At 48.8% G+C, this 17,981-nt stretch overlaps 1 protein-coding gene across 2 annotated transcripts in view; it reads right to left on the reverse strand.

The window, feature by feature from the left end:
• me2 (malic enzyme 2, NAD(+)-dependent, mitochondrial) overlaps window positions 1-17,981 on the reverse strand; it is a 171,058-nt gene that overhangs the window by 91,450 nt on the left and 61,627 nt on the right. For both annotated transcript variants that reach the window (XM_072497417.1, XM_072497416.1), the window contains exons 6-7: window positions 17,094-17,255; window positions 8,656-8,759 (exon numbers count right to left, since the gene is read on the reverse strand). In XM_072497417.1, coding sequence (XP_072353518.1) covers window positions 8,656-8,759; window positions 17,094-17,255 — 266 coding nt within the window. The remainder of the gene's footprint in view (window positions 1-8,655; window positions 8,760-17,093; window positions 17,256-17,981) is intronic.

Here is a 17,981-nt window from a genome sequence, read left to right on the forward strand (position 1 = left end):
CCTCACCACCGCCTTCAGTGCCTCCCATACCATCCCCACTCGGACCTCCCCGGTGTCGTTGGTCTCCAAGTACCTCTCTATACTTCCTCGGACCCTCTCGCTCACCTCCTCGTCCGCCAACAGCCCCACCTCCAAGCGCCACAGCGGACGCTGGTCCCTCTCCTCCCCCATCTCCCAAGTCCACCCAATGAGGGGCGTGGTCCGAAATGGCTATTGCCGAATTCTCGGTATCCTCTACTCTCGCTATCAGCGCCCTACTCAAAATGAAAAAGTCGTTCGAGAATAAGCCTTATGGACATGTGAGAAGAATGAAAATTCCCTAGCCCCCGGCCTTGCAAATCTCCAAGGGCCCACCCCTCCCATTTGGTCCATAAATCCCCTCAACACTCTAGCCGCCGCCGGCTTCCTACCCGTCCTAGACCTGGAGCGATCCAGTGCCGGATCCAACACCGTGTTAATGTCTCCCCCCATTATCAGGTCCCCCACTTCCAAGTCTGGGATCCGACCCAACATACGCTGCATAAAACCCGCATCGTCCCAGTTCGGAGCATACACATTGACCAGTACCACCCTCTCTCCCTGCAACTTACCACTTACCATTATGTACCTACCGCCATTATCTGCCACAATGCTCGACGCCTCGAATGACACCTTCTTTCCCACCAAGATCCCCACCCCTCGATTTTTGGCATCTAGCCCAGAGTGAAACACCTGACCTACCCACCCTTTCCTCAGTCTTATCTGGTCTGCCACCTTCAGGTGTGTCTCCTGGAGCATAACCACATCCGCCTTGAGCCCCTTCGGGTGCGCGAACACGTGGGCCCGCTTAACCGGGCCATTCAGTCCCCTTACATTCCAGGTTATCAGCCGGATCAGGGGGCTACCCGCCCCCCTGCCCCGCCGACTAGCCATGACTCCTCCTCGGCCAGCCACGCGCCCGCACCCCACACCCGGCCCGCTCCCCACAGCGGCATACCCCAGTCTCGACCCCCCTCCACTCGCTCCTGCTCCTCCTTGACTTTAGCAGCATCAACTCGATTCCCCCCCCCCCCCGGCTAGGACCCATCCTAGCTGGTTTACTCCCCCCATTGCACTTCCGCAAGTCAGCTGGCTCCTGCTGACCCGGCCACTCCCGCCTCCCCTTCGACTCCTTCCATTGTGTGGCACACTCTCCTCTCCCACTCCCCATCCATAGATCATAGAATTTACAGTGCAGAAGGAGGCCATTCGGCCCATCGAGTCTGCACCGGCTCTTGGAAAGAGCACCCTACCCAAGGTCCACAGGCTCCCCCCCCCCCCCCTCCCCCCTCCGTTCTAAGCGCGGGAAACAATTCTCACTTCCCTGCCCCGGCCCTGCCCCCCGCCAGTCTTCGGCGCGGGAAAAAAGCCCGCGCTCTCCACCTACCAGGCCCCGCCACCAACCAAAACAGTGCCCAACCCACCCCATCCACCCTCCCCAACCCGAAAGAGAAAAACACAGAGAAAAAGAAACCAAAACAATGCAAAGGCCCCCCCCCGAACAAAAAATTGGCATAACATATCCACCGCAGTCCCCAATCGCCCATCCCGACCCTCAATCTGCGTCCAGCTTCTCGGCCTGAACAAATACCCACGCCTCCTCCGCAGACTCAAAATAATGGTGCCGGTCCTTGTAGGTAACCCACAGTCGCGCTGCCTGCAACATGCCAAACTTCACCCCCTTCCTGTGCAGCACCGCCTTCACTCGATTGTACCCGGCCCTCCTCTTCGCCACCTCCGCACTCCAGTCCTGGTACATTCGAACCTCTACGTTCTCCCACCTGCTGCTCCTCTCCTTCTTGGCCCACCTGAGCACACACTCCCGATCGACGAACTGATGGAACCGCACCAGCACCGCCCGCGGAGGCTCGTTAGCCTTGGGCCTCCTTGCCAACACTCTATGGGCCCCTTCCAGCTCCAGGGGCCCCTGGAAGGACCCCGCTCCCATCAGCAAGTTCAACATGGTGACCACATAGGCCCCCACGTCCGGCCCCTACAGCTTCTCCGGGAGGCCCAGAATCCGCAGATTCTTCCGCCTCGACCGATTCTCCATCTCCTCGAACTGCTCCTGCCATTTCTTGTGGAGTGCCTAGTGCGCCTCCACTTTACCGCCAGGCCTAAGATCTCGTCCTCATTGTCAGAGATCTTTTGTCGAGCCTCTTGGATCGCCACCGCCTGGGCCGTCTGTGTCTCCAGCAGCTTATCAATAGAAGCCTTCATCGTCTCTAGCAGGTCCGTTTTAATCTCTCTGAGGCAGCGCTGGATACCCTCCTGTTGCTCCTCCGCCCACTGCCTCCACGCTGCCTGGTCTCCGCCTGCCGCCATTTTGTCCTTCTTCCCTCCCTTCCTCGGGTCCACCACCACCTTTTTTGTCGCCCCGCTCCTAGTTAAAGGCATATACTGACGGGGAGCTGTTATTAACTCCTTCCCACACCGGGAAACATCGAAAAAGTGCCCTTGGGGGCCCTGAAAAGAGCCCAAAAGTCCGTTTTTGCGGGAGCCGCCGAATGTGCGACTTAGCTCCACATAGCTGCAACCGGAAGTCTCGAGAGGGAATCCTTTTGGCAGTGTTCGCTTCACCAATCTTCCCCAAAAAGTCTGTGGAAACTCCTGAAAAGGGCCTGAGAGTCCGTTCCAGACGGGAGCTGCCGAATGCGCGACCTACTCCTTCCATGGCCGCCACCGGAAGCCTCGTCCCCGCTTCTTCAATGGCCTTGGTGAGATCTTTCCACAGTTGTTCCCTCTGCTGCTAGAATTCACCTTTGATAAAGGCCCTCAAGTCAGCTTGAAGCCTTTAAGCTTGCCCTTCCCCCGCCTGCATGCTGGAAGAGGCTTTTGTCTTTCCAGCCAAATCTTACTGTTTCTGCCGGGTCTGGTAACCAAGAGACATACCATTCCTGGGTGACACTGTCGGGGGAACGTTGCAGTCTTCTTCCCACACCGGGAAATATCGAAAAAATGCTGTTGGGGGCCCTGTAAAGAGCCCAAATGTCCGTTCCAAGCGGGAGCTGCCGAACATGCGACTTAGCTCTGCATAGCCGCACCCGGAAGCCCTCACCTCCGGATCTTCTGACACACCAAATATTATTGAATATAATCCTAACTGACTTGGTCTCTCCTCATATGGCAGTCCTGCCATCCCAGGAATCAGTCTGGTAAACCTTTGCTGCATTCCCTCCACAGCAAGAACATCCTTCCTCAGATAAGGGCACCAAAAACAGAACACAATACTCCAGGTGTGGCCTACCAACGTCTTATACAATTTCATTAAAACATCCCAATTCATATATGCAAATCCTCTTGCTAAGAAGGCCAACATACCATTTGCCTTCTTTACTGCCTGCTGTACCTGGCCGCTTACTTGCAGCGACTGATGTACAAGGACATCAAGGTCTCACAGACTATCCATCTCTCTCAATGTACATCCATTCAAATAATAATAAGCTTTCCTATTTTTGCTATACCAAAGTTAATAAACTCACATTTATCCACATTGTACTGTATCTGCCATGCATATGCCCATTCATTTAGCCTGTCCAAATCACACAAACATCTCTGTTTCCTCCTCACAGCTCACAGTGTTATCATCTGCAAATTTGGAAATAGTACATTTAGATCCCTCATCCAAACCATTAATATGTAATGTGAACAGTTGGGGTCGTAGCACAGATCCCTGCGGTACCCCACTAGTCACTGCTTGCCAATTGGAAAAAGACCCATTTATTGCAGCTCTTTGCTTTCTGTCTGCTAATCAGGTTTCTATCCATCTCAGACACAACCCGCAAACCCATGTGCTTTAACTTTACATAGTAATCTGCTCTGCGAGACCTTGTCAAAAGCTTTCTGAAAGTCTAAATAAACCACATCCCTGGTCAACTATACTAGCTACACCTTCAATGAATTCTAGAAGATCTGTCGAGCATGATTTCTCTCTCGTAAATCCATGCTGACTTTGTCGGATTATATCACTGCTTTCCAAATGTTGTGCTATGAAATCCTTGACAATGGGCTCTAGCAACTTCCCTCCTAATGACATTAGGCTCACAAGTCTACAGTTCCCTGTTTTCTCTCTACCTCCCTTTTTGAATAGCGGGCTTATATTAGCTAACCTCTAATCTGTAGGAATTATTCCAGAGTCCAAAGAATGGATCTACTATTTCTAGAGCTGCTTCCTTCAGTACTCTGGGATGACGATTATCAGGCCCGAGAGATTTGTCCGCTTTCAGTCCCATTAATTTCCCCAAAACAATTTCTTTCAGCTCCCCATCAAATCTTGTGTTCCTTAGATCCTCCGGTACATTACTCAAGTCTTCCTTTGTGAAGACAGAAGCAAAGATATGATTTTAGTTCCTCAGCCATTTCTTTGTCCCTGGTTATGAATTCCCCTGTTTCTGATTGTAAGGGGCCTACATTCTTTTTCGTCAATCTTTTTTTCTTTATATACCTATAGAAACTTTTACAGTCAGTTTTTATGTTCCCCGCTAGCTTACTTTCATATTGTACTACCCCCTTCTTAATCAATCCCTTTGTCCTCCTTGCTGAATTTTAAACTGTTCCCAATCCTCTGGTCTATGGCTATTTCTTGCTAATTTGTATCTTCTTTGAAACTAATGCTATCTCTAATTTCCCTTGTAAGCCATGGTTTGGCCACAGTTCCCTTCCTACTCATGCGGCAAATAGGAATAAACAACGTTTGGAGTTCACCTATTTACTCCTTGAATGCCTGCTATTGCCGGTCCATTGTCCTTCCCTTCAGTAATGTTTCCCAGTCCATCATAGCCAACTCATGCCTCATATCATCATAGTTACCTTTATTGAGCTTCAGGATTCTGGTCTCAGAATCAAATTTCTTACTATCCACCTTAACATGAAGTGAAAATCGCTTATTGTCACAAGTTGGCTTCAAATGAAGTTACTGTGAAAAGCCCCTAGTCGTCACATTTTGGCGCCTATTCGGGGAGGCTGGTATGGGAATTGAACCGTGCTGCTGGCCTGCCTTGGTCTGCTTTAAAAGCCAGCTATTTAGCCCTGTGCTAAACCCCAAGGGTTCTCTCAACTAGATTGCCAACTAATCCTTTCTTCATTGCACAATACCCAGTCCAAGATGGCCTGAACCCTTGTAGGTTTCTCAACGTTTTAGTCCAGAAAAAGCATCCCATACACATTCTAGACATTCCTCCTCTATTGTACTGTGACTAATTTGACTCAGCCAATCTATATGCAGATTAAAGTCACCCATAATCACAGCTGTTCCTTCATCGCATGCACCTCTGATTTCCTGTTCAATGCTATTTCCAAAATTACCACTGCAGTTTGCAGATCTATCTACCACCCCTATGAATGCTTTTTGCCCCTTGATATTTCTTAACTCAGCCCAGACAGATTCCACATTGTCTGAGCTTATATCTTTCTTCAACAGTGTATCAATACCTTCTTGAATCAATAATGCAACTCCACTGTCTTTTTCTTTCTGTCTGTCCTTCCTAAACACCGAATAGCCATCAATGTTTAGTTCCCATCATTGGTTACCTTGGAGCCATATCATATCCATGTACATCTATCAGCACAGCTAATTCAACCATTTTATTTCAAATGCTCCGAGCATTTAGGTACAAAACCTTAAGCTAGTCCTTTTAACGTTCCTTGTCCCATCCCTACTACTTTTTACTGTGTGCTTATCTGACTCTGGCCCTTGATTACTCTGCCTATCACTTTTCTTACTCTCCTTGCTGTCTTGTTTTCTTGTTCTTCATTTCCCTTACTCGGAATGCTTACATAAATTCCCACCCCCCTGCCACATTAGTTTAAAACTTCCCCAACCACTCTAGCAAAAGTCTATCTACTCCACTCACAATTGAATACCCTAAAGCTATATTTCTACTCATTTTGTTCCTCCCTTGTGCAACAGAGCCAACTGTGGTGCTACGAATTTGGCGGCTGATGTTATCCCCTGAAAAGCCATTCCGCTCAACTGTATCCAAAACGGTATATCGGTTTTGTTGGGGAATAGCCATAGGAGATTGCTGCATTGCCTGCCTAGTCCTCTTGCTCGGTCTGGTGGTCACACATTCCCTTTCCACCACAGTTGTATCATCTACAAACTTACAGATCGAATTGGAATTGAATCTTGCCACACAGTCGTGTGTGTATAGGGAGTACAGTCGAGGACTGAGCACACATCCTTGCGGGGCTCCGGTGTTGAGAACAATTGTGGAGAAGGTGCTGTTACCTATCCTTTTAAAAAAAATTTAGAGTGCCCAATTCATTTTTTCAATTAAGAAGCTCTTGCCTCCAAGGCTGTAATAGTGGGTATGGGTGTGTCCAGGGCTGTTGGGGCGGGTGACACTGATGTATTGGCGGACTGTTCAAAGCGGGAATAGAACTTGTTCAGTTCATCGGGGAAGGATGCTCCAGCCCCAGAGATTCCATCTGGCCTTGCTTTGTAACCTGTGATCTCATGTAAGCCCTGCCATGGGTTAGTGCCACTGGCCTGGGACTCTAGTTTGATTCGGTATTGTCTTTTGGTGTCCCTGATAGCTTTCCGTACATCGTACCTGGATTTCTTATATAGGTCAGGGTCATCAGACTTGAACACCTCCGTACGGGACTTCAGCAGGGAGTGGACTCTTTGGTTGAGCCAGGGTTTCCGATTAGGGTACACCCGTATAGTCTTCTTTGGTACACTGTCCTCGACACACTTACTGATGAAGTCCGTGACGGTGGTTGCGTACTCGTCCAGGTTAGCTGCCGCGGCCTTGAATATGGACTAGTCCACAAACTCCAAGCAATCGCGGAGAATGCCCTCCGATGCCTCGGACCAGCACTGCACGGTTTTCTTGACTGGTTCAGCACACTTGAGTTGCTGTTTGTAAGCTGGAAGTAGGAGTATCGACTTTTGGTTGGATTTGCCAACGTGTGGTCGTGGAATGAAGCGGTAGGGACCTTTGATGCTTGTGTAGCATGATCCAGGGTGTTTGCACCTCTGGTGGGCAGGAGATATGTTGATGGAGTTTGGGTCGAACCTTCCTGAGCTTGGCCTGGCTGAAGTCTCCAGCCACGATTGTCAGGGCTTCAGGGTGATTGGTTTCTTGGTTAGTTGATGGTGAAGTGTAGTTCGTCAAGTTCTTTCTTCACTTCTGCCTGGGATGGAATGTAGACTGCTGTGATGAGTACACAGGTGAATTCATGTGGGAGACACTTCACTATTCACTGGGCAGCAATGGCACGCTAATGACACCACATCCGAGCATCAGGTGGTGTTGATCAGGAGGCAAACAGCCCCCACCCTTCGACTTGCCGGAGGCCATCGTGTGGTCCATCCGGTGGATCGAGAAGCCTGCGGGTTGAGTGGCGCAATCTGGTGTGGCCGGAGTAAGCTATGTCTCAGTGAAGCAGAGCACACAGCAGTTTCTCATTTCCCTCTAGGAGGTAAGTCTAGCGTTGAGGTCATCCAGCTTGTTCTCAATCGCTTGGATGTACGCTGGGGAGAGTGGTCATGAAGCCACGTAATTTAAGTCTCACCTGCAGGCCAGCACGTTTTCCCCACTTCCTGGGTCGGTGGCTGCTCTTGGATGGGAGGGCTGGATTTCCGTAAGGTAGGTGGTTACATTCGGAGGGATTGTGGATGATGGTGGCAGTGACTGGTTTACTGGAGGGGGTTGTACGTGGGCTGGTTTGGTCTCGTGGGGCGGCAAGGTTGGGTTCACCTTTCGGTGTGTTCGGGCAGGTACCTGTCGATCCGGGGTTGGCTCGGGCATTCCCACTTCGTTGGCGAGGCTTTGCGCCCCGTGGTCGAGTCACACCGAGATTGGCCTTGGTGGTGGTGGACAAGCTGAAAACTACGTGGTAGGGTCAGGTCACGTAGACGGAGACTGGGGGGGGCAGTCACATCTCTATACAGGCTATCCATGATACCGCCTTGTTCCAGTGTCCCCAGACGCCGCTCTAGCTCAGAAACTCCCCTTCCAGGAGCTGCAGCTAGAGGCACTTCCTGCACACATGCTGGTGCTGGGAACTGCAAGCATTCCTGGTCTCCCAGATGGAGCAAGAAGAGCCAACCACGGCAGAGCTCTTCGATCACGTCTTATCGCTTTCAGTTAAATTAATAATTTCAATATGAAAGAAGATCAACTAGGGCCCTACTTCTGCGCTCTTTGTTATTATAGAATATATTTATTCCAATGAATCACACAATGATATCCTAACAGTTATACCCAATAGTAGTAGTAAGTATCTACCCAATTGTACTCACTCAAACAGCTGTTTAGATTTCCATAGGAGCTGTAAACTTGCAATCCGATCTTTCTTAGTCTTTTAACCACCTGGTTCTGCTTTCAGATTCACTTTTTCTTCACTCCTTTATCATCCTAGCTTCGCTCCCTAGTTGTTATTTTATTTAACTATTTAAGTTTCAGCAAAAGACAGTCCCTAATATCAGTTACTCACCAACCAATCAGCTTACCGCCAGGGACCTAGGTTCGATTCCGGCCTTGGGTGACTCTACCACAGACTGCAGATAAATGCTAACAAAGGCTTTCCTCCCCAACTGATAAAGCTTGATGAGAGTGTGCAAGATAAAAATGCACTTTTATTTTTTGTGAAGCCAAGCCTCGACAGTCAGAAAGTCGATTTACTAACTTGGTTATAACCGCTTCCATAAACTCATCTAGAAGTTCGTCGTAGCGCTGTGAACGGTCTCTCTTCTGGTAAAGACCCATGTAAAAGGGATCTTGCAATAGATTCTACAAAAAGAAAAAAAAAAACATTTTGAAATCTGAAAAGAGATATTCCTAAACAAGTTTTACCATACTTAATGGAGCTCCCACGGAATTGCTCAGAATTAGATGTAGGGTTTAAAAATGAAAGAACTCCCACTCAGAACAAACAAAAAATGCCTTCCTGTGCAAACAAAATTCACTCTCCTAACTCCCACCTTTTAACAGCTTAGATTATGAGAGAGACACAGCGAGACAGAGCAAGAGAGGCGCATGCACAATGGGAAACAAAGAGACACACCCATAAAAAGAGATATATACCCACACAGAATTTTAGCACACTTGTTTTTCAGACAGGGTATATAGTGAATTGTGAGAAAGTGAAACAGAGACTAAAACAACTAACTTCACGGTTAACAGACTTAATGGTCAAAAGAAGCCCCCGCGTGTATAAAACCATAGAGTCCAAGATCTGTTAAATTGAAAGATTTTACTTCTTTGTTTGTGATCAGCATACATTTAAACATTTGCTCCTAGTTAGTAAATATGGCTTAAACTATTCATAGAATCCCTGCCGTGCAGAAGGAGGCCATTCAGCCCATCAGGTCAGCAACGACCCTCCGAAAGAGCACCATACTACGGCCCAATCCCCCATCCCCGTAACCCAGTAACCCCACCCAACCTTTTTGGATGCTAAGGGGCAATTTAGCATGGTCAATCCACCTAACCTGCACATCTTTGGACAATGGGAGGAAACCGGACCACCCAGCGGAAACCCACGCAGACTCAGGGAGAATGTGCAAACTCCACACAGAGAGTCACCCAAGTCATGAATCGAACCTGGGCTCCTAGCGCTGTGAGGCAGCAGTGCTAACCACTGTTCCACCCTTAGTTAGAACTTAAATAGAAAGAAAATGTGCATTTGTGACACCAAGTAAGTCAAACAGAAATAAAACACAGAAGAACAAAACAACACTGGAAGCACATGCATCATGATTCACTAACAAAGCTGAAAAGAAGCTGAACACTATGTCACACCTGGAGTACCAGTAATAAATTAAAAAGGACCAGCTTCCACTGAATCAATAAATTAAAAGTGGCAGACACTAGCGAGTTAAATTGTGAAGGAAACAAGTGGACTAATGCAGACACAAAGAAGCAGACATCAAAATCAATAAGCTCCCAACTTTGGCACCTCACTACTTATAAATAGTCCTTATAGATACCAATTCATTTTCATCTTCATTGGCAGCTTACTTTCAAATGAATACAGTATCAGACATTTTCTGGCTGCAAAGGCAAGTATAAGCCTCTTTCAACAATTTAAAAGAGGCACTTTGTTTGCTAACGCTCTTAAGACAATGGGCTGGATTCTCCATTTCAGAGACAATGTTGATGCCAGCGCAGGATTCGTGGAGTTCCGCAACACCAAAACTGGCGGCACATCTGGACCGATTTTGCTACTGTTGACGGGCTAGCCGGATTTACGATTGTCACTCAGGAGGCTGACAAGCTGCAGCCGCATAAACACATTTCACTCTCTGCACACACCATCCCAGCCAACAAGAAGCGGCTCCACGCTTCACCGACGCAGAGCTGGAGACCCTCTTGAACGCGGTGGAGGAGAGGCCTGTACCCCGGCCCGGGAAGGAGGCTGCCAGTCGGCGCCATTTGCCGTGCCTGGGCGCAGGTGGCAGAGGCGGTCAGCGCCGTGGGCAACCCTGTTCGGATCGGCCAGCAGTGCGAAAAAAGCTGCACAACCTCCTCAAGGCGGCCAGGGTGAGTAGGCAACACCGTGCCCCTGGCACTAACCTGTGTCCCACAAATCCATAACCCAACCCCACTCCCCCAACCCGGAGGGTGACCGAACCCCCACCCTGCACCACATGTTGGTACCCTTACCGGCTGCCCTGGCTGGGTGCCCTGGCCACTGAGGCCACCAGCTACCCACCCGCTGGGCTGCATGCGTCGGACTGTCTGACACTGTTGTTTTCCATTTGCCCCCAACCCCCAGAAGAAGGCCACCCACAGGCCAGGAGCAGGAGAAAAGTGGAGGACCACCATTGGACCTGCGGCCCGACCGCAGCTGAGCAGAGGGTCCTGGACGCGGTTGGCGGGCCGGAGGAAATAGATATCGCCAGGGTGGAGGACACACACGCACATGCACGCAGACACACAGGACCTGCTGGAGATGGGGCAGGTCCATCTGGCGTTCCCCTGCCCCCAGCCAGTGCTACAGCCAGACCCTCCCCATGAGCAGAGCACCAGCAGCGAGAGCAGCTCAGACGGCAGCCCTTGACCAGAGACTAAGGACACCTCGGAGCTCAAGCCTGAGGATGACACTGACTTCCTATCACAGCTGTCTCCAACACCCTCCACAATCTCAGGGTCACTCACCTCGGTTGGGCACTTTAGTGGAGAGGCTCCTGGGACACTATCTGGGGCGCACTACACAGCTGATCCAGTAGAACAGGTGGAGATAGAAACTCCCGAGGGGGTGGGCGGTTGGAGGGCCGGCCGGCCCCAGGAACTAGCTGCCATCCAGACGGGTTTCGGGCTTCTGGAACGGCCAGTCCCATCGATTCTGGAGATGCAGTAGCAGAGCCAGGGACTACATGAGGGGTTGTTGGCGAGCATCCAGTACCTACAGGTGCAGTTGAAGGAGTCCAACAGTGTGCAGCAGGAGGTGGTGCCGACTAACACTGCACGGGTGGCATCCACAGTGGAGGCATTGGGGGCGAAGGATTTGCCTATGAATCAGCATGTCCAAGGCCTGGGGAATTCTGTCCAAGCGCTGGCCGAGGCCCAGGATCGGATTGCTGCCTTATAGGCAACCATGTGCCAGAACCGCCTGGGAATTGCAGCCACACGCCTGATTTGGCCCCGGCACAGCAGGCCCTGGCTGGGAACATCGGCAGCATTGCCCAGGCGCTGGCCGATGCGACACAAACCGAGAAGGTGGTAGCACAGTCTGTAGATGATGTGGCACAGTCCCAGACATAAATGGCCCACTCCCTGTGCTCCATAGCCACGAGCATGCAGATTCTGGCCGAGACCAGAGCGGATCTTGGGGACTGGCAGCGGCAAGTAGCAGGGGAGCTTCAGGGGATAGATCCCCTCGCACCCCTATCCCACGGAGTAGCACGGGGGCCATCGAGCACCCCGAGGGAGGAGGCGATGATGCGGCACGTGCCCTCCCCCTCCCAGACGGTGAACCTGGAGGCAATCAGAGCGTCCCGTGCGCACTGGCCCTGGCGCACATATCGTGCCACCTCCAGTGCCTGCCTGGGCTCCATGTCCTGCCCATCCTTCCCGTCCCCCACATCCTCATCGTCGCATGAAGCCTGGCGTTCCTCCTCCAGCACATAGCACTTCTGCTGCGCGATGTTGTGGATGAAGCAGCAGGCCGCCATGATGCGGCGACCTTCTCAGCATCATACTGGAGGGCCCCTTCAGAGCTGTCCAGGCACCTCAACCGCATCTTCAGGAGGCCGAAACTCCGATCAATCGCCTACCTGGTAGCTGTATGTACATAATTGTACTGGGTCTCCATATCGGTCTGTGGCTTCCGGGTAAGCATCATCAGCCACAATCGCAGTGGATAGCCCCCGTCACCCAGGAGCCAAGCCGGGGCATATAGGGCCTCCATGACGGCGCAGATGCACCTGTGCACCGAGGTCAGAGAGATCCCGGACAGGTCCCCACTCGGCGCCTGGAAGGACCCTGTGGCGTAAACGTTCAGGACAACAATCACCTTGAAGACCACCGGGAGCGGGTGTCCTCCCCCATGTTCCCGTGGTGTCAGGTGTGCCATGATCTGGCAGGTATGTCGCACCGTCTACATACTCAGCCAGAGTCTTCGACGGCATGTCCGGTCTGGCAGGTCCTCAAATGACAGGCGCTGCCTCCTTGGCACCTCATTCTCCTCCTCCTCGGCTAGTTGGGTGGCCAGCTCTCCATCCTGGGTAGCTGCCTTCTGTCACGTCCCGCTGTTGCACCTTCCTCCTCCTCGAGCTTCGTCTGTTCGCACATCCGCAGCGCATCCCCCAGGGCTGCGACGACTAGCAGGAAGGCACCATTGATAGCTTGATTCCAATGTCCATTGTCTGCAGGGGGTGAATAGCCTACATGTTTGCATGATGTGTACCCCCGTGCCCAACCAGGTCCACCGGGGTACATGGTGACCCCGTTTGGCACTGTATTTTTGCAATGAAAAACCTGAATAAAAACATTTTCAAAAAAGACAAAGAAATAAAGACAAAGCTGGAAGCAAGATGGCGCCAGAGTGTGGAGTCTCTGCGAGCTCTCTCACACAGACCCTCTTTCTACATCTCTTATAACCGTACTAACCTTTTAAAACTTAATTATTTTTATTAAATTTAGAGTACCCAGTTCATTTTTTCCAATTAAGGGGTAATTTAGTGTGGCCAATCCACCTACCCTGCACATCTTTGGGTTGTGGGGGTGAAACCCATGCAAACACGGGGAGAATGTGCAAACTCCACAGGGACAGTGACCCACAGCCGGGATTAAGGGGCAGCACTGTAGCACAAGTGGCACGCACTGTGGCTTCACAGCACATGGGTCCCAGGTTTGATTCCCCACTGGGTCACTGTCTGTGCGGAGTCTGTATGTTCTCCCTGCGTCTGCGTGGGTTTCCTTCCCGTGCTCTGGTTTCCTCCCACAGTCCAAAGACATGCAGGTTAGGTGGAGTGGCCATGCTAAATTGCGCTTAGTGTCCAAAAAGGTTAGGAGGGGTTATTGGGTTATGGGGACAAGGTGGAAGTGACGGCTTAAGTGGGTCGGTGCAGTCCCGATGGGCCGAATGGCCTCCTTCTGCATTGTATGTTCTATGTTTGAACCCGGGTCCTCAACGCCGTAGGCAGCAGTGCAAACAGTGTGCCACCCCTTTAAAACTTAATTCTAACACTAACACTATCTCTAACCTTTCTCTTTTATGTTCCCTTGCAGGTTAGAAGATCCTCCAACATCCGTGGGTTGGCCCAGGTGACCCGACCCAGCAGGACTCTTCCCCGCTGTTACCAGACTCCTGAATGACCCTCGGTATGGACTGATTTGATCTCTTCAAACATCTTCTCTAGTGAGTAGTACTGCACTCCCCTTCAACTGATGCCTGTGTCTATGTATTTACATTGTGTATTTATGTATGCCCTATGTTTTTTTCATGGATGGAATGATCAGTCTGGACTGTGCGCAGAACAATACGTTTCACTATACCTCGGTACACGTGACAATAAAACAAATCCAAATCCAATAGTGGGAGGAAGAACTATGCAGGGAAATAGGAGGACTCTGGATGGAAGCGCAGCACAGGGCAAACTTCATCTACAGATGCGCAGGGCTGAGGCTAATGCAACTAAAGGTGGAGCACAGGGCGCACATAACAAGATCACAAATGAGTGGGTTCTTCACGGAGGTAGAGGACAAATGCGAGCGGTGCCAGGGAGGCCCAGCCAACAACTCTGACGTTCTGGGCATGCTCCAGACTGGTCAGGTAATGGACATCTTTCTTTGAGGTCATGTCTAGGGTTGTGGAAGTGAGGTCTTGTGAGTGGCGGTCTTCGGGGTATCAGAGCAGCCAGAGTTCATGGGAAAAGGGGCTAACATCCTAGCCTTTGCCTCCCACATCGCCCACCGGAGACTCCTACTCAGCTGACAATCAGTAGACCGGCTGCCCGACCTGGTGGAATTTCTCAGGCTGGAGGGTTGGATAGCTTTCACAGGCCCTGGAAGCCATTCACAAACTTGTTTGAAGACCTGTTTGTGGCCAGCAACCAATAAAGTTTGTGTGTGTGTGTGTGTGTGTGTGTGTGTGTGTGGGGGGGGGGGGGGGGGGGGGGGGAGAGAGAGAGAGAGAGAGAGAGAGAGAGAGAGAGAGAGAGAGAGAGAGAGAGCCACACACACACACACAAGTCATGGAACAAGGAAGACAAAGAAAGGGGTGGGGGAGAATGTACCCAAGAGAAACACGGGAGACAGGCAGAAGGGAGGAAAACAATAAAAGACCGTTTTGCTAGCAAACTAATGCCTGAACCACAATGTACATAAACCACTTGAAATACGTGTTTTGGCCAAGCCTGGCAATGTAAATTGTGCAAATGAAGTATTTTCATTAAGAGGGGGGCATTGTTACAATTGTCAGGTGGAACTTCTTTTGTTGATATGCCTGTTGGTCTTGTTTGGCCATGTGAATTTGTAATATAAAATGTTACATGCTCAATAGAACTATTTTTTAAAAAGAATTGCGTCCCTTGGATTCAAGAGAGCGGAGACGGAGTAGAACAATTGTGGAGTAAAGGGTAATAATTCGAAGGCCGACAAGGGCATTATAGGTAGTGGCGAAGTTATGGTCTAATATATTTCTACAACTACCAATTTAATAGTGAATTGTAGGCCAAAAGCTAGATAGATGGGGAATTTGAAATTCCAGATGTAAATGACTTGGGAATTTATTTTCCAGAGAAGAACATTGAAAGAAGTAGAGTTAGGAGGGGAGACAATGGGTATTGGTGAGTGTTCAGTAAAACAAGCAATTCATAGTGTAGCCAACAAACAAATGAAAGCAAATATCTTTCATCTCCTCCTTACCTTTTTTTCTTTACTATTAATTAATTCCATTACTGCTCCTGGGGGGAATGATTCATGCTCAGTTCAAATAGGTAAATATACTTAACAGGAAAATGTGCATGGGAAAGGGCACAGTGCAGGGCTTAACTCGATTACTCTTTCAAAGGGCCAACACAGACACAAAGCTGAATTGCCTCCTTTTTCCCGTTTGATTTTGTGACTCGTAATGTGTTTAGCAAGATCTGCAGGACCATTATGCAATGTAAAGGAAGCCTAGATCAGCTACGTTCGTATTGAACGACAGAACAGGGTCGATGGGCCATATGATTTGCTCTTGCTAAGAAAATCTGAACTGCAGAAAATAGAAAATTTTGACTAAATATTTATCTATCTTTGTTCTGAAACATGGGATCTGTACAGAAATCACCCTCTTTGAAGTCTTATAACAGCAGCAGCTTGGAAATAACAATAGCAGATTTCAAATAACAAAAATAATCAGCTGTATTTCAGTAGGCTATCATTTCAGTATTTCAATTGGCCTATCAAAGGCGGAATCAAAGTAAACCATTTAATGGAAGTATAAACGTTTTAAGTGCATTTTAAGGATTAACCAGATTCCTACATCAGTGGAACAAAAAACATTTATTTTTCATTCTTTCATGGAATGCGGCGAGCCAACCCTAATCACTTGAACTCAGCAGCTTGCGAGGCCACGGAGGGCAGATAAGAGTCAACCACCTTGCCGTGGATTTGAAATCATACATAGGCCAACCCAGGATAGGATGGCAGATTTCCCGCCCTAAAGTACATTAGTGAGACAGATTTTCTTTTTTCCAAACAATCGACGATAGTTGTCATAGTCACAATTACTATATTTTAAAAAAAAATTAATTTAGAGCACCCAATTAATTTTTTTCCCAATTAAGGGGCAATTTAGCGTGGCCTATCCACCGAACCTTCACATCTTTTGGATTGTGGGGGTGAGACCCACGCAGACATGGGGAGAATGTGCAAACTCCACACAGACAGTGACCCAGGGCCGGGATTCAAATACTGATTCTCAGCGCCGCAGTCCCAGTGCTAACATGCCACCCTGAATTACTAGGTTTATTAACAGAATTTAAATTCCACCAGCTGCCATTGAAATGAAATGAAAATCGCTTATGTCACAAGTAGGCTTCAATGAAGTTACTGTGAAAAGCCCCTAGTCGCCACATTCCGGCGCCTGTTCGGGAAGGCTGTTACGGGAACTGAACCGTGCTGCTGACCTGCTTGGTCTGCTTTAAAAGCCAGCGATTTAGCCTAGTGTACCCCTGCCCACAGAGCATTAGACAGGGCCTCTGGATTACTAATCCAGTGGTAACACCGCCAAACCACCACCTCCCCCATTGATTTACAAGAAAGTGAATCGACAGCTGCAAGATGGTACATAGATTATAATTTTAAACATTCAATATTTAATAAGATCATAATAAATGCTATTAAAAAATCAGCTTGGTGAAGCTATCATCCAGCAGATGTTAGACTGATGGCTCAAGCTAGTGGCTTAGAAAAATGAAAGCTTTCTCCGTCCCCAACCCACACACCTATTATTTTGGGTTGAAAACCTATATTTAATAAAAGTCCAAAGTATTTTTAAATAGGGTGAATATGCTTAAAATTTGATTATCCGGTTAATGTGCTAACAGGTAAAAACGATTCATTTCATCCAGATGGAAGGTGCAGAAGGTGTCATGCAACTACATAAATGTACAATTAGATTAATTCAGTTACCTCATTGTCAGTACCCACATCAATACAAACGGGAAGGCACACACGGGGATCAATTCCAGCACATGTTGTATATAGAGTCAGCTTTCCCACTGGTATTCCCATCCCATAAACCCCCAGATCTCCAAGTCCCAATATCCGTTCTCCATCTGTTACAACTACAGCCTAAAATGAGAAACAAAACTAAGATGAGTTACTAGTCTAACAAATCTTTCAATGTGCTTTAAAATCAAAGCATTCTCACATTTAAAAACACGATGCAACATATTACTATGTGAGCTGAAACTATTTAACCTTGAATATTTTTGTATACCTGCAGTGCAGTTACTAAAACAATTCAGGTTAAACAGTGCAGTTGAGGCAAACGTACTTAGTTATTCTACAAGAATGTAGCACCAGGATTAACAGTAATCCAAAGATTTAAACGTCAAACAGATTATCCAATTCTCTTCCCATTGCACAGATTAGTAAACTCAGATAAATTTAAACATTAAGGAGAAAGGACCAGAAAGCCCAAGTATTAGTTTATACACAAAAACAAGAATCTCAGATCACCATCCCCCAATTGGGGAATGATTCAAACATCAACAACTGTCAAATCAGATAAGACATAGGAGCAGAAGTAGGCTATTCAGCCTATCGAGTCTGCTCCATCATTCACTGAGATCATGACTGATCTGATATCCTCAACTCCACTTTCCTGCCTTATCCCCATAACCCTTGGTTTCCTTACTGATTAAAAATCTGTCTATCTCAGCCCTGAACATACCTAATGACCCAGCATCTACCTATAGCCCTCTGCGGTAAAGAAGTCCACAGATTCATTATCCTTGGGGAGAAGAAATTCATCCTCATCTCTGTCCGAAATGAGCGACCCGTTACTCTGAGATC

This window comes from Scyliorhinus torazame, chromosome 3 (genome assembly GCF_047496885.1).
Source record: "Scyliorhinus torazame isolate Kashiwa2021f chromosome 3, sScyTor2.1, whole genome shotgun sequence".
NCBI lineage: Eukaryota > Metazoa > Chordata > Chondrichthyes > Carcharhiniformes > Scyliorhinidae > Scyliorhinus > Scyliorhinus torazame.